Source organism: Nicotiana tomentosiformis, chromosome 4, assembly GCF_000390325.3.
Source record: "Nicotiana tomentosiformis chromosome 4, ASM39032v3, whole genome shotgun sequence".
Lineage (NCBI taxonomy): Eukaryota > Viridiplantae > Streptophyta > Magnoliopsida > Solanales > Solanaceae > Nicotiana > Nicotiana tomentosiformis.
Window position 1 is genome coordinate 30,540,792 of NC_090815.1, and position 22,186 is coordinate 30,562,977.

Genomic DNA, 22,186 nt, shown 5'->3' on the forward strand with positions numbered 1-22,186 from the left:
AAAAGAAAGCCACATAAAGTCATAAACACCATTGGATCCCCTCCAATATTATCTTCAATAGAGTGTTTGATATGTGCCATGTGGACAAAAGATAATCAATTGTTTGGATTTTGTTTAATTATTCAGGATAATATTTTTAGTGTAAATATTCCTTTAAATTTCATACCATGGAAGTTATCGGATTCTATTCCACTTTACCCAAATTCTTTGGGAAAATTTCACATAACAACAATTGGGCTCCCCACTTTTCAATTTTATAGCCCATATTTCAATTTACAACCAATTAGCCCGAAAAAAATAGTCTAAGATTCAACATTCAACTTTAATAGGTTCTCGAAATTTCTATTTAATTTTTAAAAAAGATTGCTCAAGCTTTAAAGTTAATTTTCGAATCAGTAACTGTGACTCATATATTAGTTCAACAAATTAAATTCATTTGGGTGGTGAAAATTAGATTTTTAACAAGCTTAAATATGTGGGTTTAAATTTCGAATTTGATTTTGTGAGAAATTTGGAGTGAGTGTTATTTAGACTTGTTGGAAATAGTATAAGGAGGTTGCATATAAAATTTGAAATCATTTAATGGAGATTTGGACTGGTTTTGAATAAGAATTGCAACTGAAAATCGTGGAAGAAATTCGTCTACAGACGTTTGTATAAAGGTATATAAACGTGTATAATAGTGTATAAGATGTGTTTATACACTCATATACACTATTATACAAGATTATACATAATTATACAAAAAACTGATTTCGTCTTGTTCCTTGCATCTTTTCTGAAATTTAATCCAAATCTTGCTCAAATCTACTCAAAATACTTCAAATTTAAATTTTGAACTCCTTTTGATATTTTCAATTAATTGGAACAACACTCAATCCAAACAACTAACAAACTCAAAAAATTCTATTTTCGAAAGCAAAGCTTTGAATGGCCTACAATGGTGGACTTCTGCTCTTCAATTTTCTTACATTGCAACATGGGGAGAAGCAATAATGGCGGACGGCCCCTTGAAGCATATGTAGAAGATGTGAGAAGAAGAGAGAGTAAAAGCAATGGTTGTGAGAATAGAGATTTAACTACATAGCTTTTAGAAGCAATGGTTGTGAGAATACATATTTTGAATTTGCTAGTGCTTTCAAAATAATATGGGCTAGGTCGGGTAAAACCTAAAAATATAGGCCATTTTTTGTTATGGTGTGAAGTCACTTGTATTTTCTTGGAATTCTTTCTTCTTTATTTATTGGGCCATTTTCAATACTTTATTTTTTTTATTTTAATAATGTCAAAATTCATCTAAAATTCTCTCTTCCGACTGAAAATTTAACCAAATAATGAACTTCATTACTTACCAATAAATTCAAAAGCATTAAAGTTAATCAGAATAAAACTATACCCCATCAGTACATCAAGAAATCACATGTTATTTTAGAAGGCGTTTATTTTAATTATACAACTAAATTACAATTAAAAGAATACTTGGTAATGCATATAAAAGAAATAAAAATTAAATTAGCCCTCCTGTCATTTAAAGTTTAAGTTTGCCTTCCGTGTTTTATATAAAGTAAGGACGATATTATACTATTCCTTCACTTTGTTAGAATATAATTTTTAATTATTTTTTTTTTTTGCGTTAATAGAGAGGATTAAGGGGCCATGAATAATAAAACAAAATCCAAACCATTGATTATCTTTTGTGCACGTGGCACATATCAAATACTCTATTGAAAATTAATGGACAAAAATAGTACTAAAGGGGATCCGATCCCATTATACACCACTTTAACATTCTATTTTCGTAATTCTTTGAAAGAATCATATCGTGATTTTTCATGTGTTTTTTGGTTTAAGAATGGAGCTATCGAGAAGAACATTTTAAAGGACCCCAATATACATAAATTATTCAAGTTATATAAATGTATAGTTATATACATAATGATTTTCATTTTTTGATTTTTCCTTCAAATATTATTCTATCCAAACTTGACAATCTTTTTGTATGAAACATTTCATATTATTTTAAACTATTTTACTTGCCTCTTTATTATCGAATTGCATCGCTGCTTCTTCTTCTTATTTCTCTAATTATTTATTTTATATTAATTTCTTTTCATAGTTTTGAAACTTTTTATATGGAAATTATTAATTTAACTTAGTTTATAGCTCTCTTATATTATTTTTGATTTATAATTAGCGCAAATTAAATTATGAGTTTAATTTTATAATATAGATCAAATTGATATTTGTTCTGGTAAAATTTATAAAATAAGCTCTAATAAATTGTAAAATTTGTAAGATATATAGATCTGCTGTTAAAATCTAGGTAAATGTTTAAACAAAATTAAAACAAGGCGACTTCGAAACGAAATAAAAAGTAGCGAGCAATTCCTTTTAACGTTTTTTTAAGAACCAAAATAAAGGGAGCAAGGTAAACCTTGTATGTTAACTTAGTGTCGCTTTTATTGTTGACTGCTATCGAGGATTTAGTATATATCTTAACCCGCTTACATAAAATTCTGGGTCCTCCACTAGTCCAATATGCTAGTCATACTTTACTGGGAGCTTTCTCTAATTCTACTTTGAATGATCTAAAAATGGACTGCGTTCATGAAACTTTTGCTCTCATTTTATCAGAAGCTGATTGCTCTCCTATGTATCATTCAGTTTTATTTGGGGTTGTTGGCGTTATCTTTGCAATTTACACTGTCAGTTTCAGTGTCTGTCATTTAAATTGCACAGCTTGTGAATTCATGACAAGGAAAGAAATTTAGTAAATAATGAGACATAAGTATTTCCAAATGTTCTGCTTGTTTCATTACTCGGGACCGTGACGGAGCTACATAGCTCCAGGGGTGTCAACGGAATACCCCTTCGCCGGAAAAATGCAGTATTTAGATAGGTAAAACTTATTTTTTTTTATGTATATATAGTACTATATATTGAATCTTCTTGACTTCTTGGCATATTTATTTCTTTAAATTTTGACACTCTTTAATGAAAATCCTAGCTCCGGCTCGTGACATGATTTTTAGAAGAATCCTGCTGGATTTTACTAGTCCATTAGGAAGTTTACAATCTCACCACTCTATTTATGCTGCAGATTGTTTTAGAAGTCCTCTCTTAATCTTATTATGGATTTAATATTACAGCATAAGCTAGTCATGATTAGCTCTCAGTTCCTCCTCCTTGTGGAAAATTTATCTAACCTTTTTGGTAATTTGCTTTTGTTGCAGCAAGAAGAAAGTCAAAGAGAATTCTAGGTGTAGGTAACTATCTATAACTACAAATCCTTTTCATATTACCAGATTTACTCAATGTTGTCCCATATTGTCTTCCTCAACTATGTTCCACTTTTCTGTAGTCATTTTTCAAACAAAATTTGATTAGTTTCCTCTGTTGTTTGCTTCAGTCTTATCTGCAGTGATTGGCTTGATCCTTTCAATTTGCCTTAGTATTTTTATCTGGCGTTTCAAGAAAGGAAAGGGCGGCTGTTTTCACTTCTTCACAAGAAATACATATTCTGATCCGTCAAGGCAAGATCCTGACGGCGGTAGCAAGTACTTTGGAATCCCTGTCTTCTCCTACTCTACACTTGAAAAAGCCACCAATAATTTCGATTCCTCCAAAGAACTTGGAGACGGTGGTTTTGGAACTTTATACCATGGTAATAAGCCACTTAAATCAAGTCATGGCATTCCTAATCAAATATGGAAAAAGCATTAGGCTGAGTTTTGCATTTTTGTATCAATGCTATTGGGTTGGTAACATATTTCAGTGAGCTAATAATGTATTTTAATTATTAGGTAAACTTCGTCGTGGGAGGGAAGTTGCAGTGAAACTTCATTTTACACGGTTTATCCTTAATAAAAAATTTAGATAACCACACAAATATTATAACGGCATAAATCATGTAATACTAAAACTTTAAAAAGTCTCTTTTGGATCAGAATAGCCACCGAAACACTATTTACCTTCTTGCAAATGTTTTCTTTCTACGTGTTTTGGCATATTCAAAGAAATCACATAACACGCTTTTTCAAGGGAGGCTTTAATTATAAGGGCCGATTGAGCTTTTTTTCTTCTTTTCTTTCCCTCAAGAACATAACCCGAAATATTGTTCCATAGGTGAACAACTCTCTTGTAGGATTGAGCTAATAATAGGTTAATGATATATTAGATTGATTAAATCTAATTTTAAAATAGCCCCAGAGAAATTTTATTTCTAAAAAGGCCCAAAATTGGAAATCCATTTCCTCAATGTTCTCTACTCTAAAATTCCCAATATTTTCTTCATCCCCTTTATTTAATAGAGCCAAATCTTCGCCTTCCTTCTTCCGCAATTCTTAATTTTTCAGATTTCTATTATTTTCCTTATATCTTAGCCAATAGCACATTCTGCACCCTCCGGTTATCGTGGAGAAGAAGCTCTATTAAGATTATGGGAAAACGCACAAGTACTACTCTCAACCTATGAATGAAGTTTTAACTACACACCTTTTCTTTTCGAGGGTCCTATTACCCCTTAATTCTAAAGTGGAATAAATATCTCCATGTGTTTACCCGAAAAACAGATAGAGTTGAATTTGTACGTAGTTCTAAGGATATGTGGCACAACTTAATACAAATTGCAAGGATAAATAAAAATATAAGTATGAATTGCAAAGAATGCAAAATAGATAAGGTTGTAAAGAAGATGAATTTTAGGACTAAACAAGTGGAATCAATTTAAGAAGTTTGAAAGAACAACTCTTTACTATAGGAGAATATGGTGTTTTGATTACAATATAAGCATCAAAAAACTTTTTTTTACAGAAATGATAACCATGACCTTTATAGTAGAGGGATCTTGCTTTAAACATAATTAAAAATACTCAGTGGGAGACCCACGATAAATCAGCTTTTTCACAATTCCTGCCAAGATTCTCTCCTCTAGTGGGATTGCAACGACTTTTGTCTGTGAGCTCGAGCTCTCGATCTTGGTTTGAGCTCGATTCTGACTCGAGCTCTCGATCTTGGCTCGAGCTTGATTCTGGCTCGAGCTCTCGAATTGATTCGGGGTCAGCGTTGGTCGGTCTTTGGATCATAAGCTTGATAGCTTTACTTTGCATCCTAGTTCGATTTGGATCCGATCTTGATAACGATATCGAACTCGACATTGATCGGCCCCTCGGATTCGAAGTTTGTTTGTACCACCTTCGGAAACCATCTCAAGGTCTCACTTCGATCGATTATCTTTCAAACTCGATCAGACGTACGAAGGCCGAAATCTATTTCGACTGTATACAGATAGTCCCCTCGTTTCTGAGGAAGAATGTGATGAGAAACGATATGATTTTTCAACGGCTCGATCGGATTATAAGCTGACATTTTCATCGGGCTCGATCATGACGCACGTGATATCTGACCCGTCGATTTAGTCTTTCAAGGCATTTAATGCATGTCAGACGGTGGTCGACCACCGTTGATACTGAACCGCTATTGCTTAAACCTATAAATAACCCTTTCTTTTATCATTTACCACTTTTGCCTCTTCAATCTTCCAAATTTCTCAAGTCCCTTTTCGTATTCTCTGGCTTACCTGCAAATCTGTGATTTCTCTTTGCAAAAAGCCCCCCTTTAATTTTACCAAATATTTGTCACTTTCTTCTACTCCTCACCTTTGAATTCGAAAATGGCAAAAACGTCACAAACCATTCCTCAGAAAGAGAAGGCTTCATCTTCACAGTGTGCCGCCGATGAGACACCGGCAGAACTACGGCCTGAGGAGTGCATTCCCGGAGCATGTGTTCTTACTTATGATTTTAAGGTCGATAAAGGCTCATCGGTCCCTCGCCGATGTGAGCCAGTATCGAGGTACATGTGTTTGATAACCGAGAAGCACCTCAAACAGCTAAAGAAAGATTGCAATTGGGATAAAAAAAATAATAATTCCTACTTCTGACGAAGATATTACCACTTACTTGAAAGAGTTTTTGAATATGTATACTTACCCTTTCACGTTAGGTTCCCTCGATTCTGTTATTATTAATTTCTGTCGTCAATACCAAATAACCCTAGGCCAGGCCCATCCTTCTTTTTGGCTAATCGTTATCTTGATCCGATACTTTGTGAACAACATCGAGGGGATGTCGTTCACCCTCGACCATCTTATCCGATTGTACCATCCTCGACTTTTTCGAGGAGGGTTAATAAAACTTCAGCGTCGGGCTACCAAGGCTCTGTTCTTGAGCATTGACGAGCACAGGGATCGGGGATGGATGTGTAGGTTCGTTCGAGTGAGGACTTCGGACCTGATTCTAACCAAAAAGATGCCCTTTCCCGAGGAGTGGAATATGAAACGTAAGTATGATCCTGCTGTTACTTCTTTCTATTTTGTTCTTTCATTTCTTTTCTCATCGATACTCTTCTTTTTTGTGATGCAGCGGTTTCCTGGATGCCCGGAGCAGTTCCTGATCTCAAGAACTGGGTACGAGCTCTTATTTCGACCTCCACATACGCCGAGCGCTCATGGTGTGATTTGTCAAAGGGTCGGTGGGAGGCCAAAAATCATGGTAAGCCCATTTCTCGTACTCTTTGATAATTCGAACGAGATGCCTTCCAAATATTTTAATAAAATTTTCCATATGCAGGTTTGGGCAAGGTTTTGAGGCCCTTGTCCATCGAAGAAGAAACTTTGTCCTCTGTCCCAAAGTCGGTGAAGGAAAATGAAAGGAAAAGAGCCTCTGTTCCCGAAGATCCAAAACCGAAGAAGAGGACGGCTCGTAAACCGAACAAGAATGACATTCCTTTGACCGTAGAATCAGTTCTGCGTCTAAGGGATGAAGATGATGAAGACGAAGAAGAAGAAAATGATGGGTCCACGCTGGCTGCCCGAACGAAGAGAACCATTGATGCCCCATCGGCAGCTGGATCGATGATGCTTCATGAGGCTCTGCCTCGAACTGAGGGTATACCGGAGAAAGATTCGGGCGGAGTCCCTGAGTTGTCGGAGATCGAAAATGCATCCCATCGGAGCCAACAGATGGGGGATATGTCTAAAGGGGCCCCTCTTGAATCCCTTCGAACCGAAGAGAATGCTCCAAGTGATTCATTTGGAGCAGCAACAATCGAAGACTCGCCCACCTTCCCCGCTTTTTCTGCAAGGGTGATTCGGGAAGCCCAAGTTTTGGGGGCCCTCGATCTAGACATGCCTCATGATGGAGAGGATCCTTTTCGTGACCTATTTACCAGTATTGAGGACGTTGTCGGTACAAACGATGAATCGGATCTTTTTCACGGGGTGCAGCAGGCTTTGAATCAGGTAAGCCTTAAAATTATTTTATTGGTACTACCTTCATGTTTACTTTTCATTTCTAACTTCGTTTCTTGTTTCTTTGCAGGTAGCGGCAGTTCATTGAGAAACATGTTCTCGGTCCCAAAACGAGTTACATCGATACGAGGCTGACTTTCAATGGGTTACTGAGGAGAGGAACTCCCTAAAACTTCTCTTAGGGCAAAGGTAAGAGGAAATAAAAGACCTCCGAGCTGAGTTGGCCAAGGCTTACCGAGATCAGACCGATCTGTCTGAGCAGGTAATGATACTTTTAAAAGCCTATAGGCTTGATATCAGAACGATGGCTAATTGTTTGGTCTCACAGTTGCAGCAAAAAATTGAGATGATCAGGAAGCTTCGTGAGGAGGTCGATGTGATAAAAGCGGAGTCTTTGCAGTGGAAAGAAGGTATGGACCACTTAGCAGCAGAGAAATAAATTGCTCGAGCCAAGTTATCATCGGCCGAAACCCAACTTCAAATAATGAAGGAAAAAGGCCTGGTGCAAGCAAGAAGAATAGAGGAGCTCGAGGCTCGGTTGACCTCCGAACTTGCCAAGGCCAAATCTGATGCCGAAAAGGCGAAGGCCGATGCGGATGTACTCGTGGCCGTCTATCGGACCGATGCTGAAGGTGCCCATATAGAGGCAAGGGAGGCAACTGATACTGCCGACACTCGAGCTCTTTAGGTCGCTGAACTTGCTAAGTGTCGATCTCGGAGGGAGACCCTCGAGGAGATCCACGCTCGAGGTTTCGATCTTACTAAATAGATAAAAAGGGCCAAAGAACTCGAAGCTGATGCTGAAGCTGTGGCTTCTGATGGTGACGATGACGATGATGATGGTAGTAAGAGAGGGTCCAAGAATAGGGGAGCCCGGTGGAGAAGAGACCGCTCCCGATGATAACCCAGAAGCTTAGACCTTAGTTTCTATGTTGCAATTAATCATATAAACAATCTTTCTATATATATACAAATATCTTTTTTTCATTTACTGACTTGCTTCTGCTTTCTTGTTTTGTGAAGATTTCATTCATGCCTTGAGAATGTTTTCATAAGGATTTAGGCAATTTCATCGAATTCAGACTTCATAGCCTTTATGACCGAGTGAGTGTTTGCTCGAACTCGAAATAAAAGTAGTTTGTAGGCGTAGTAGTAGAGTGAATGTATCGAACTCGAAGTTATGTAGCTCGTAGGTGTAGTAGTCGAGTGAATGTTTCAAACTCGAAGTTATGTAGCTCGTAGGTGTAGTAGTCGAGTGAATATTTCGAACTCGAAGTTATGTAGCCCGAAGGCGTATTAGTCGAGTGAATGATTCGAACTTGAAATAATGTAGCCCGTAGGTGTAATGGTCGAGTGAGTACTTTCTCGAGCTCGAAATAAAAGTAGCCAGTAGGCTTAGTCGAGTGAATGATTCGCACTCGAAATAATGTAGCCGGTAGGCGTAGTAGTCTAGTGAATGATTCGAACTCGAAATAATGTAGCCCATAGGCATAATGGTCGAGTGAGTGCTTGCTCGAACTTGAAATAAAAGTAGCCCGTAGGACTACAGTTACAGTAAATAGGTGAGCCCAACATGTTTTTAGCAAAACTGGATCATAGCCTTTCATCCAATCCCCCCTGATATCATATCATTTTCTTCAAGTCTGACTAGCCTAACGGAATCCTCAAACTCCACTCCTTGAATCATATATTTGAACATGTGACAAGTATGCCTACTCATAAGATGGTTTCCATTTGCCACAATGACCCTCATAGGAGTAGACTCTATGATCTTGCACCCTATCTTCTTAGCTCTCTCTATATCCATGAAGCTATGTGTGCTTCTTGAATCAAGAAAAATAGTTATTAGGTTCTTCTTTGACTTACCCCTCAGCTTAATTGTGTTGGGCACCTCAGTTCCACAAAGAGCATTGAGGTTATTGGCCTCATCCATGACTTTCTCTCCTGCCTGATAGACTGGACTAACTCCTTCCTCTATTGGTTCCATCATAGTCTGGATCTTCAGAAGCAGCCTTAACATTAATTTGCTTCTGCTTGCATACATATCCTAGGAAATATTTGTAACCACATTTCCAACACAACCCATTATTCCTCATGTTTTCAAATCCCTTGCTTACCTGTATATTTTAGTTGGACACCCCTACACCCTTGGTACCTCTATGAAGGTTCTGAGTATTTGACTATTGGTAACTGGTATAAGTTGCTCCTTTTCCCTATGTATCTTTTCCTTTTTTATTCCAAGTCTCAATCACCTTTTCTTGATGCCTAACCTTTTCAACATCTTGTCTTAGGGTATAGGGATTCAAAATCTTCACACTATGTTTTATGTCTTCCTTGAGGCCTTCTACAAAGAATTCCAAAAAGAATTCTTCTGGCATAGTGGGGCTCTTGATTAGAATCCAAGCCTTAAGGTCCTCAAATTTCTCAAAATATTTATTAATTGTCCCCCTTTGCTCTATCTTTTTAAATTTTCCAATGAGATTGAATCTACTATTATTTGCATCTTGAAATCTCTTACATATTTCTTTACAAAACTCTGGCCATCTAACATTCCCTTTACTTAACTGATAGGAGAAGTACCAAGCTTCTACCCTTCCATTGAGGTATATGACTGCTTCTTCAAGTTTTTTCTCTGAATTGGATACATGGTTGTAGTGAAAATATCTCATACTTCATCAACCAAGAACAAGGATAAGATCCCACAGCACCATCAAAATAAGGGAATTCAACTCTGGAATTATAGGTGCAATGACCACCATGATAATTTCTTTCACCGACCAAGGAAGCAGCTATCTGCTCCCCCCTGAGGCCACTCCTCTGTTCTTCTTGCTGATGGATCTCTATTGGTTCACTATCCAGTATGCCTGCATGGTTGGGCAATAACTTTTCCATCAATATATCAATTTTGGCATCCGTGGTCTCATATTTCTTGCTTCCTTCTGCTATGTGATTTTGGAGTTGTGTCTAACTTCTTGAGACTGTCCTCCATAGATTTCGATCTAGTCTCATAATAATCATGATTTGTAGGGCCAGGAGATGCTCTGATCCAAAATATAATATTCTTATGCGAAACTGTAAATGCAATGGAATGAAAATCAAACTTTTATTGATAATTATCTATTGTATTACAACTCAGAGGTAATTACAACTAGAAAACTATTGGGTCTTCAGCTGGAACTTGAGCTTTAATGGTGGAATTACCTGAAAAGAAGAATTATAATTGGGTAAGGAAGAGAGAGAGAGAGAGAGAGAGAGAGAGAAGAGAAGAAGAGAAGAGAAGAGAAAATGAGAGGAATGAATAGTAGAGAAAATAAATTACTAGATTGCATAACCATCTCCTTTAGATCTCTTTGGAATATAAAGCCCAGCACTGCAACGACCCACTAACTAATAAAAGGCCCAATAACCAACTCAACTGAAGATTTAATCTAGGCCGTCAATTGAGTTAGCTAACTTTCATTCCTAGCCATCTATTATAATTAAGCTACTAAAACACGTGTACTCAGGAAGGGTTAATAATTTGCCACGTCGCCTTACTCGTCTCTGCCTCTTCCCGGTATTTATCAGCTTACTTTCCAAATTCAAACCCTGATTCCCAATTTAGAGATTCCCCTCTTCCGACATAACATTCATTCAGAAACTTCAAAATCACCCGATAAGGAGAGAAGTTAGGGTTTGAAGTTCAAAAGTTAATCTTTCACCCAACTTTTAGATATTACTTCCATTAAATTATGAATAGTGGGGTATCATTGACTCAATGACATGTTCTCTATACAATATGCAGTAGAAATCTAAACTTATTCTTTCAATGCTCGATGAGTGCAAGGTTATGGAGTCAAATGCTGTATTGCAGTGAATACTTAGGCAACAAATGGAATGGCCAAATGAAGTTATGTGGGCATGCAATTGAACATGCTTCGGCAATAGTGCCACAAATCAGATGTATAGAATGTGCCTTGCTGGGAGTGTGCATATTCTATAGCACAAGAGGAATCACAGAGTGTTCAGACAATAGCAGAGATCTGAAGATAGTATGGTTGGACAGTTGATTCAGGAGATATTTTATAGAGGTGCCCTGAAGAGTTGACTAATAGGAAAACTTCAACTTCTCAATTTCCATCCTTGATGTCTAAGTTTGACCGTTCAGTTTAGTTGAAGAATCTGAGTATGGTAGAAGTAGTGGAAGAAATAGTTTGAGAGATGATGATGATGTGCACTCTCTCTTGTTTCTTTTTTTTTCTGCTTGTGTCACGATCCAAAATCTCACTTGTAGTGATGGCGCCTATCTCAATACTAGGCAAGCCAACAATCTCAAACAACTGCAATTTCTTTTAAGATTGGAAACATAATATTTGATTTCAATAGAAAACCTCACAATTACAGATACAAAACACTCCCAAAACCAGGTGTCACTGAGTGCATGAGCATCTAAATGAATAAAAATCCTGACTGATTAAAAACACTGTTTGAAAGTATAGAACAATACAATATCTGCGAGGAAGAGAGACAAAGTCAGCGGATGCCAAGCAGCTACCTTGATAGTCTCTAACTGGTAACACACTGAGGTCTAACAGCCGCCGTGTCCGGAAGCACCTGGATCTGTACACGAGGTGCAGAGTATAGTATGAGTACAACCAACTCAATAAGTAAAAAGACTAACCTCTGGGCTGAAAGTAGTGACGAGTTCCGCAGGTACAGTCTAGTACATAAATAATGGTACAGAAATGTAGGCATGCTTTCAAGTTCAACAGTTAAACTCAGTACAAGCAAAATAGATCAATACTGCACGATATGAGGAATGTGACATCTCAGTGGAAAGACTTCATATATTACTGGTCACTAGTCATTCGGTCACTCAGTACTGTTTATGGCCAATCCAGCCTAAGGATATTCCATCCCGTATATAAATACACATCGACTGAAAGTCAGTCACTCAGTACCGTATAAGGCCAATCCAGCCCTGAATAATTTATCCACCAAATATAAATGATATGGACAAGATCCATGTCCAGGGAAAATTCATCACAATATAAATAAGGCAAGTCCATGCCCTGGGAAGTCCATCCTGAATATATAATCATCTACGCTTACTGGGGGTGTGTACAGACTCCGAAGGGGCTCCTTCAGTCCAAGTATGATATAAAGCCGATATGGCCTGCTGCATGCGGGCAGCCCCGATCCATATAATAATAAAGCCAATAAGGCCCATGCTGCGACGTGCATCCCATAACCAGAACAATGAAGCCTATAAGGCCTGCTGCGGCATGCAGCCCGATCCTATAATAATATCCTCACAATGGATGAGCATGACTGAGTATCAAATGTACATTTCAAAATAATTAATTCAACAGCAACACAACCCTATGGGTCCCAAAATATCGGCACGTAGCCAAATCATGATCTTTATTACGAGTTTCAGCTCAATTTCCTAACACCTGAAAGATATGCGAATAATAACATGATTCTTTAATTTTACAACTTCACTGGATTTATTCAAGTCGCAATTTCTATGGTGCACGTCCACACACTCGTCACCTATCATGTGCGTCACCTCCAAATAATTTATATAATACTAGATTCGGGAATTCATACCCTCAGAACCAAGTTTAGAAATGTTACTTACCTTAAACCGTGTAATCCTTTATTCTGCAACGTCTTTCCCTCACCAATCGACCTCGAAACGTCTCGAATCTTTAATTAGCCGTTTCAATAAAAATATCCCCTGAGCAGTACACGCAAGAGATGTTGACGGCAAAAATATAATTTCGATAATTAAAATCCAATCAGAGAAATAGCATCAGGCAACTTTTGACCGGAAACCTCAAATCGGAAATCGACGACGACCTCGCCTTTTGACACGGTCACTCACCCGAGCCTTGTTTTACTCGACAAAATGAAGAAATGGAGATATCGGGTGATTTATGATGATGGTGATGCTTTAATTTGGAGCTCGATAGTTCACTTGGATAAAGGAATATTTCATAGGTGTATTACATAGTGTTAATGATGAAGACTACTGATTTTTTATGAGCTTAATTGATTGTCTCTGTTTTCTCTCAATCGTCCCCCTTTCTATTGCTCTGTCCATTTTTTGGAGCTCAGGATGATTCTAAAATCTAATTCCCTTTCCCCCTTTTTTTGTTCTCTCACCTCCCTCTATCTCTCTCATCTTAAAATCCTCTCTTCCACTCAAAGTGTTGCCCCCACTCAAACTCTCTCTCCCAAAAATCCTCCTTTTTTCTCAAAGTGTTGTCCCGACTCCCTCTCTCTCTCTCTCTCTCTCTCTCTCTCTCTCTCTCTCTATGTAGAAAATCCCCTCCTATTTCGTGACCCTCCTTGTTGTGTACGTGAGTGTGTGAAGAATAGTGTAGAAGGGTGAGATGACAAGATTTTTGAAACTAAGAAATTCCGACTTCTATATTTGATGCCGAAACCTAACAAATCAAGTTTGATTGACCTCAAATTTTGCGCACAAGTCATAAATGGCATAACGAACCTATTCAAATTTCCAGAATCAGATTCCGACTCCGATATCAAAAAGTCAGCTCTCCGATCAAACTTCCAAACTTAAATTTTTATTTTTGCCATTTCAAGCCTGATTTAGCTACCTGCTTCTAAATAACTTTTTCGGACACGCTCCTAAATCCAAAATCACCATACAGAGCTATTGGAATCATCAAAATATTATTCCAGGGTCATTTACACATAAGTCAAAATCCGATCACTATTTTAACTTAAGCTTTAAACCTTGGAACTAAGTGTTCCAAATCATTCCAAAACCTCACCGGACCCGAACCAATTACCTCGGCAAGTCATATAACAATTGTAAAGCACAAATTGAGCAGTAAATGGGGAAACATGGTTGTAATACTCAAAACGACCGGCCGGGTCATTACATTCTCCCCTTCTTAAATAAATGTTCGTCCTCGAACGGGTTTAGAATCATACTTGGAGCCTCAAATAGGTTTGGATATTTGCTCCGTATCTCCCGCTCAGTCTCCTAGTAGCTTCTCCGACTGGCTGGCCTCTCCACTGTACTTTCAGTAAAGCTATGCTCTTTGATATCTTCGAACCTGCCGGTCTAAAATGGCCAGCGACTCCACATCATAAGTCAAATTACCATCCAGTTGCACTGTGCTGAAATTCAAAACATGAGATGGATCCCCGATATACTTCCGGAGCATAGATACATGAAACACTGGATGAACACTCGATAGATTAGGCGGCAATGCAAGTTCATAAGCCACCTATCCAATCTTCTTAATTAATTCAAAAGGTCCAATATACCTAGGACTCAACTTTCCCTTCTTCCCAAATCTCATAACACCCTTCATAGGCGAAACTCAAAGTAGTACCTTCTCTCCTACCATGTAAGCAACATCGCGAACCTTCCGATCGGCATAACTCTATTGTCTAGAATGTGCCGTGCGAAGTCATTCCTGAATCAATTTAACCTTTTCCAAAGCATCCTGAACTAAATCAGTGCCCAATAGCCTAGCCTCACCGGGCTCAAACCAACCCACCGGACACCGACACCGTCTACCATATAAATACTCGTACGGAGCCATCTGAATGCTCGATTGGTAGTTGTTATTGTAAGCAAACTCTGTAAGTGGTAGAAACTAATCCCAAGAACCTCCAAAATCTATAACACAAGCGCGCAACATATCTTCCAATATCTAAATAGTGCGCTCGGACTGTCCGTCCGTCTGAGGGTGAAATGATGTACTCAATTGTACCTGTGTGCCTAACTCTCGCTGTACTGCCTTCTAAAACTGTGATGTAAACTACGTGTCCCGATCTTAAATGATAGACACTGGCACACCGTGTAGATGAACAATCTCATAGATATAAATTTCAACCAACCGCTCCGAGGAATAAGTAGTACCTACTGGAATAAAATGCGCGGACTTGGTCAACCGATCTATTATTACCCCAACAACATCAAACTTCCTCAATGTCCGTGGGTGTCCAAGTACGAAGTCCATGGTAATACATTCCCACTTCCACTCTAGAATTTCTAGTTTTTGAAGTAATTCTTGCCCGGTCTCTGATGCTCGTATTTCACCTGTTGACAATTTAAACACCGAGCGACAAACCCAGCTATATCTTTCTTCATTTTTCTCCACCAATGGTGCTGCCTCAAGTCTTGGTACATCTTAGCGGTACTCGGATGAATGGAATACCGCGAACTGTGGGCTTCTTCAAGAATTAACTCACGCAGTCCATCTACATTTGGCACACAAATACGACCATGCATTCTCAATTTCCCATCATCTCCAATAGTAACATCCTTGGCATCACCGTGCTGAACTGTGTCCTTCAGTACAAGCAAATGGGGATCATTATACTGGCGCTCTCTGATGCGGTCATATAAGGAAGACCGTGAAATCACATAGGCTAGAACCTGACTGGGCTCCGAAACATCTAACCTCACGAACTGATTAGCCAAGGTCTGAACATTAAGTGCATAAGGCCTTTCACCAACAGGAATGAATGCAAGTCTACCCATACTTACCGCCTTTCTACTCAAGGCATCGGCCACCACATTGGCCTTCCCGGGATGACACAGAATAGTAATATCATAATCCTTCAGCAGCTCCAACCATCTCCGCTACCTCAAGTTCAGATCTTCCTATTTGAATAAGTGCTGAAGACTCCGATGATCTGTAAATACCTCACAAGACACACCATAGAGATAGTGTCTCCAAATCTTCAATGCATGAACAATGGGTGCCAATTCTAAATCATGGACAAGGTAGTTCTTTTCATGTGGCTTCAACTGGCGCGAAACATAAGCAATCACTCTACCCTCCTGCATTAAGACACACCCAAAACCAATCCGAGAAGCATCACACTACACTGTATAAGAGCCTGAAGCTGAAGGCAAAACTAGAACTGGAGCTATGGTCAAAGCAGTCTTAAGCTTCTAAAGCTCTCTTCACACTCATTCGACCACCTGAATGGAGCACCTTTATGGGTCAATTTAGTCAATGAAGATGCAATAGACGAGAAGCCCTCCACAAAGCAATGATAATATGCAGCCAAGCCAAGAAAACTTTATATCTCAGTAGCTAAAGACGGCATGTGCCAACTCTGAACTACCTCTATTTTCTTCGGATCCACCTTACTCCCTTCACTGGACATTATGTGTCCCAAGAATGCCACCGAACTAAGCCAGACCTCACACTTAGAGAATTTGGCATAAAGTTTCTCTTCCCTCAGCCTCTATAGTACAATACTCAAATATTGTGCATGTTCCTCCTGGCTACGTGAGTACATCAGGATATTATCAATAAATACTATGACAAATAAATCAAGATATGGCTGGAATACACTATTCATAAGTGCATAAATGTTGTTGGGGCGTTGGTCATCCCAAAAGACATCACGAGAAATTCATAGTGGCCATAACTGGTTCTGAATGCCGTCTTTAGAATATCCGAATCCTGAATTTTCAACTGGTGATACCCGGATCTCAAATCAATTTTGGAGAATACCCTCGCTCCCTGAAGCTGGTCAAATAAATCATCAATATATGGTAAAGGATATTTATTCTTGATTGTAACTTTGTTCAACTGCCTGTAGTCGATGCACATCCGCATAGTACCATCTCTCTTTTTCACAAACAAGACCGGTGCACCCCAAGGTGACACACTAGGCCTGATAAACCCCTTATCTAGGAGTTCCTGAAGTTGTTCTTTCAATTCTTTCAACTTAGCTGGTGCCATACGATACGGAGTAATAGAAATGGACTGAGTGCGCGACTCCAAGTCAATACCAAAATCAATATCTATGTTGGGTGGCATACCCAATAGGTCTGCAGGAAATACATCCAAAAAATCCCATACTACCAATACTGAATCAATAGTAGGAGTATCTGCCTCAACATCTCTCATAAAGGCCAAATATGACAAACACCCCTTCCCAACCATACGTTGAGCCTTCAAGTACGAAATTACCCTGCTGGGAACATAATCTGGAGAACCTCTCCACTCGACCTTCGGCAATTCCGGTATCGCCAACATCATCATTTTTGCGTGACAATCCAGAATAGCATGACATGGAGACAACCAGTTCATACCTAGAATAACATCAAAATCAACCATACTAAGCAGTAAGAGATCAACTCTAGTGTCCAGTCCCCCAATAGTTACCACACATGACCGATACACACGGTCCATAATAATAGTATCGCCCATCAGCGTAGATACACTAATAGGTGAAACTAAGGACTCACAGAGCATATCCAGATAATGAGTAAAATACGATGAAACATACGAATATGTGGAACCAGGGTCAAATAATATAGAAGCTTCCCTGTGGCACACTGAGACAATACCTGTGATTACTATATCTGAAGCAACGACATCTGGCCAGGAAGGAAAAACATAAAATCGAGCCTGACTGCCACCTGATTGGCCTCCCCCTCTTGGGCAACCCTAGCTTACTGAGCCCCACCCCGAGCTGGGTAGGTGGGTGGTGGAGAAACAGGTGCAAAACTAGTATCCTGACTCCTCTGCTGAACTGGACCTCACAAAAGGCGGGGGCAATATTTCCTCACATGACCCAGCTCTCCATACTCATAGAAATCCCTCTCGAAAAATGGTGGTGAGTTTTGAGGCGGACCTCGAGAACTAAAGTAACTACCAGAAGAACCTGGTACAGATGATCCTTGAACTGAAGGAGCACGAGGCGTACTCTGGGTTGGCAGGGCACTGAGAGATGACTGACCCTGATGAAAACTGTATGAACCATGGCTGGATGATGCACCACGGTGAACTGGACGACCCGTCTGAGCGTGCCTATAAGGGCGACCCCTGTTGTGGTAGGACTTCCCTCCAGAAGGTACCATACCATAACAGCCCAAACTTCGAGGTCTTTTGGCTTCTCTCTCACCACGCTCCTGAATACGGACCGCTTCTATCTGCCAAGCAATGTCAACCACCTCATCAAAAGTGGCACCAGATACCCTCTCCCCAGTCATAAGCAATCGCAGCTGATACATGAGGCCATCAATGAACCTCATAATCCTCTCCCTATCAGTGGGAACCAACCAAACTGCGTGATGAGCTAACTCAGAAAACCTCATCTCGTACTGGGTCACAGACATGCCATCCTGCCAAAGCTGCTCAAACTGTCTTCACAGTTCCTCCCTGCGAGACTGCTGCATGAAATTCTCCAGAAAGAAGACTAAGAACTCCTGCCATGTAAGTGGTGCTGCACCGACTGGCCCGAGCCTCTCATAAGCCTCCCACCATCTGAAGGCAGTCCCAGAAAACTAAAAAGTAGTGAATGAGACCCCACTGGTCTCCAGAATATCCGCTGTCCGAAGCATACGCTGGTACTTATCCAAACAACCTTAAGAATTTTCTTACTTAGCACAGCTAAATGATGGAGGTCGAAGCCTCCCACATCTCTCATGTCTCCTCTCCTCATTATCTGCCATAACGGGGACTACCGGGGCCTGAGCAGCTGCAGCCGGTTGGGCTGGTAGTTCCCCCGCTATCTGAAGTCCCTACACTACCTGCTTTAGAGTATGGGCAACAGGGGTATGAGTACCTCCCCCGGCCTGAGAAGTGGCAGGTGCGGCTTGAGCCGAAACCACCTGAGCAAGGCCAGTGCAAACTGTCAATATCTGGGCCAAAGCCTCCTGAAGGCCTGGAATCACAATGGGCACAGCTGGTGCCTGAGATGGTCCTGTCGGCTCTACTATACGAGCTACACCTTGACCAGCTGGTGGCACTGTTGGCTGATTGTCTGATCCGGTAGTACGTGTCCTCACCATCTGTGAAAGAATAAAATAACAGAAATTTAGTTTCTGGAATCAATAATTTGCATGACAGAATACAAGAAAGTAAAAATGTTCCTAAGGGTTCGGCAGCCTCTGGTAGATAAGTACAGACGTCTCCGTACCGATCCGAAAGAGTCTACTAAACCTGCTCATGAATCGTGTGACCTATGTAACCTAGGCTCTGATACCAACTTGTCATGACCCAAAATCTCACATGTTGTGATGGCACCTATCTCAATGCTAGGCAAGCCAACAATCTAAAATAACCGTAATTTCCTTTAAGGTTGGAAACATAATATTTGATTTCAATAGAAAACATCACAATTACAGATACAAAACACTCCCAAAATTCGGTGTGACTGAGTATATGAGCATTTAAATGAATACAAAGCCTGACTGATTAAAAACACTGCCTGAAAATATAGAACAGTACAATATCTACTAGGAAGAGAGACAAGGTCAGCGGACGCAAAGCAACTACCTTGATAGTCTCCAACTGGTAACACACTGAGGTCTAACAGCCGCCATGTCCGCAAGCACCTGGATCTGTACACGAGGTGCAGAGTGTAGTATGAGTACAACCAACTCAATAAGTAACAAGACTAACCTCTGGACTGAAAGTAGTGACAATCTCCGCAGGTACAGCCCAATACATAAATAATGGTACAGAAATGTAGGCATGCTTTCAAGTTCAACAGTTAAACTCAGTACAAGCAAAAATAGATCAACATTGCATGATATGAGGAATGTGACATCTCAGTGGAAAGACCTCATGTACTACTAGTCACTAATCATTCGGTTACTCGGTACTATTTATGGCAAATCCAGCCCAGGGATATACCATCCCATATATATATATATACATATCGACTGACAGTCGGTCACTTAGTATTGTATAAGTCTAATCCAGCCATGGGGTAATTTATCCCCAAATGTAAATGATACGGACAAGATCCATGTCCAGGGAAAATTCATCACATTATAAATAAGGCAAGTCCATTCCCTGGGAAGTCCATCCCGAATATACATAATCATCTACGCTCACTGGTGGTGTGTACAAACTCCGGAGGGGCTCCTTCAGCCCAAGCATGATATAAAGTCGATATGTCCTGCTGTAGGCAGGCAGCCCCGATTCATATAATAATAAAGCCAATAAGGCATGCTGCGGCGTGCAGCCCATATCCAGAACAATAAAGCCTATAAGGCCTGCTACGGCGTGCAGCCCGATCCCATAATAATATCCTCACAATGGATGAGCATGACAAAGTATGAAATGTACACTTCAAAATAATTAATTCAACAGCAACACGACCCTATGGGCCCCAAAATATAGGCACGTAGCCAAATCATGATCTTTAATACGAGTCTCAGCTCAATTTCCTAACACGTGAAGGATATGCGAATAATAACATGATTCTTTAATTTTACAACTTCACAGGATTTATTCAAGTCACAATTTCTATGGTGCTCCACACGCTCGTCACCTATCATGTGTGTAACCTCCAAACAATTTATATAACACCAGATTCGTGAATTCATACCCTCAGAACCAACTTTAGAAGTGTTACTTACCTTAAACCGTGTAATTCTTTATTCTGCAATGCCTTTCCCTCGCGAATCGGCCTCGAAATGTCTCGAATCTTTAATTAGATTTTTCAATACAAATATCCTCCGAGCAGTACACGCAAGAGATGTTGACAGCAAAAATAGAATTCCGACAATTGAAATCCAATCAGAGAAATAGCATCAGGGAACTTTTGACAGAAAACCTCAAATCGAAAACCGACGACGACCTCGTCTTTTGACACGGCCACTCACCCAAGCCTTGCTTTACTCGACAAACTGAAGAAATGGAGATAACGAGTGATTTTATGATGATGGTGATGCTTTAATTTGGAGCTTGATGGTTCACTTGGATAAAGGTATATTTCATAGGTGTATTACATAGTGTTAATGAGGAAGACTGCTGATTTTTGTGAGCTTAATCGATTGTCTCCGTTTTCTCTCAATCGCCCCCCTTTCTATTGCTCTGTCCGTTTCTTGGAGTTCAGGATGGATCCGAAATCTAATTCCCTTTTCCCTTTTTTCTGTTCTCTCACCTCCCTTTATCTCTTTCCTTAAAACCCTCTCTTCCGCTCAAAGTGTTACCCCCACTCAAACTCTCTCACCCGAAAATCCTCCCTTCCCCTAAAAAATGTTGTCCCCACTCCCTCTCTCTTTTTTTAATGTAGAAAATCCCTTCCTATTTTGTGACCCCTCCTTGTTGTGTATGTGAGTATGTGAAGAATAGTGTAGACGGGTGAGATGACAAGATTTTTGAAACTAAGAAATTTCAACTTATACATTCGATGCCGACACCTATCAAATCAAGTCCGATTGACCTAAAATTTTGCGCACAAGTCATAAATAGCATAACATACCTATTCAAATTTCCAGAATCGGATTCTGACCACGATATCAAAAAGTCAACTCCCCGGTCAAACTTCCAAACTTAAATTTCTATTTTTTCCATTTCAAGCCTGATTTAGCTATAGGCTTCCGAATAATTTTTCCGGACACGCTCCTAAGTCCAAAATCACCATACGGAGCTATTGGAATAATCATAACGTTATTACGGGTTCGTTTACATATAAATTAACATCCGGTTACTATTTTAACTTAAGCTTTAAACATTGAAACTAAGTATTCCAATTCATTCCAAAACCTTACCGGACTAGAACCAATTACCCCGACAAGTCATATAACAACTATAATGTACAAATTGAGAAGTAGATAGGGAAAACGTGGTTGTAATACTCAAAACGCCTGGCTGGATCATTACAGCTTGTGCTGTAAATACTCAATTTTGGTATATAAATTTCTTATCAAAAAGAAAAAAATTATGAATAGTGTTAGCAACTTGAAAACACTATAAGGGTAAGATTTAATGCAAGATTTGGAAAATCAAAATCTTGAATTAGGGTTTTCTATGCAAAGTTTAATTGAAAAGAATAAATTTCTTTGGGATTAAAAATGGACTTTAACCATATTATTTACTGTAGGTTGAGGTTGTCGAATGTTGTTGGAAGACATAGAGACTAGCT

General features: G+C 39.5%; 1 protein-coding gene across 1 annotated transcript; it reads right to left on the reverse strand.

The window, feature by feature from the left end:
- Positions 1 to 10,229: 10,229 nt before the first annotated feature.
- On the reverse strand, positions 10,230 to 15,821 carry LOC138909447 (uncharacterized). Its single transcript, XM_070200646.1, has 2 exons — positions 15,530 to 15,821; positions 10,230 to 10,381 (listed from the first exon to the last, which is right to left on the reverse strand). Exons 1-2 carry the CDS (start codon positions 15,819 to 15,821, stop codon positions 10,230 to 10,232), a joined length of 444 nt encoding a protein of 147 aa, XP_070056747.1.
- Between the last annotated feature and the right edge of the window lie 6,365 nt (positions 15,822 to 22,186).

Coding starts and splice junctions, on each gene's coding strand:
- LOC138909447 (XM_070200646.1), bottom strand. CDS start 15,821: ATGGGTAGACTTGCATTCATTCCTGTTGGTGAAAGGCCTTATGCACTT. Junction 10,382..15,529: donor GCCAAATGTAGATGGACTGC/GTGAGTTAATTC, acceptor TTGCATTTACAG/TTTCGCATAAGAATATTATA.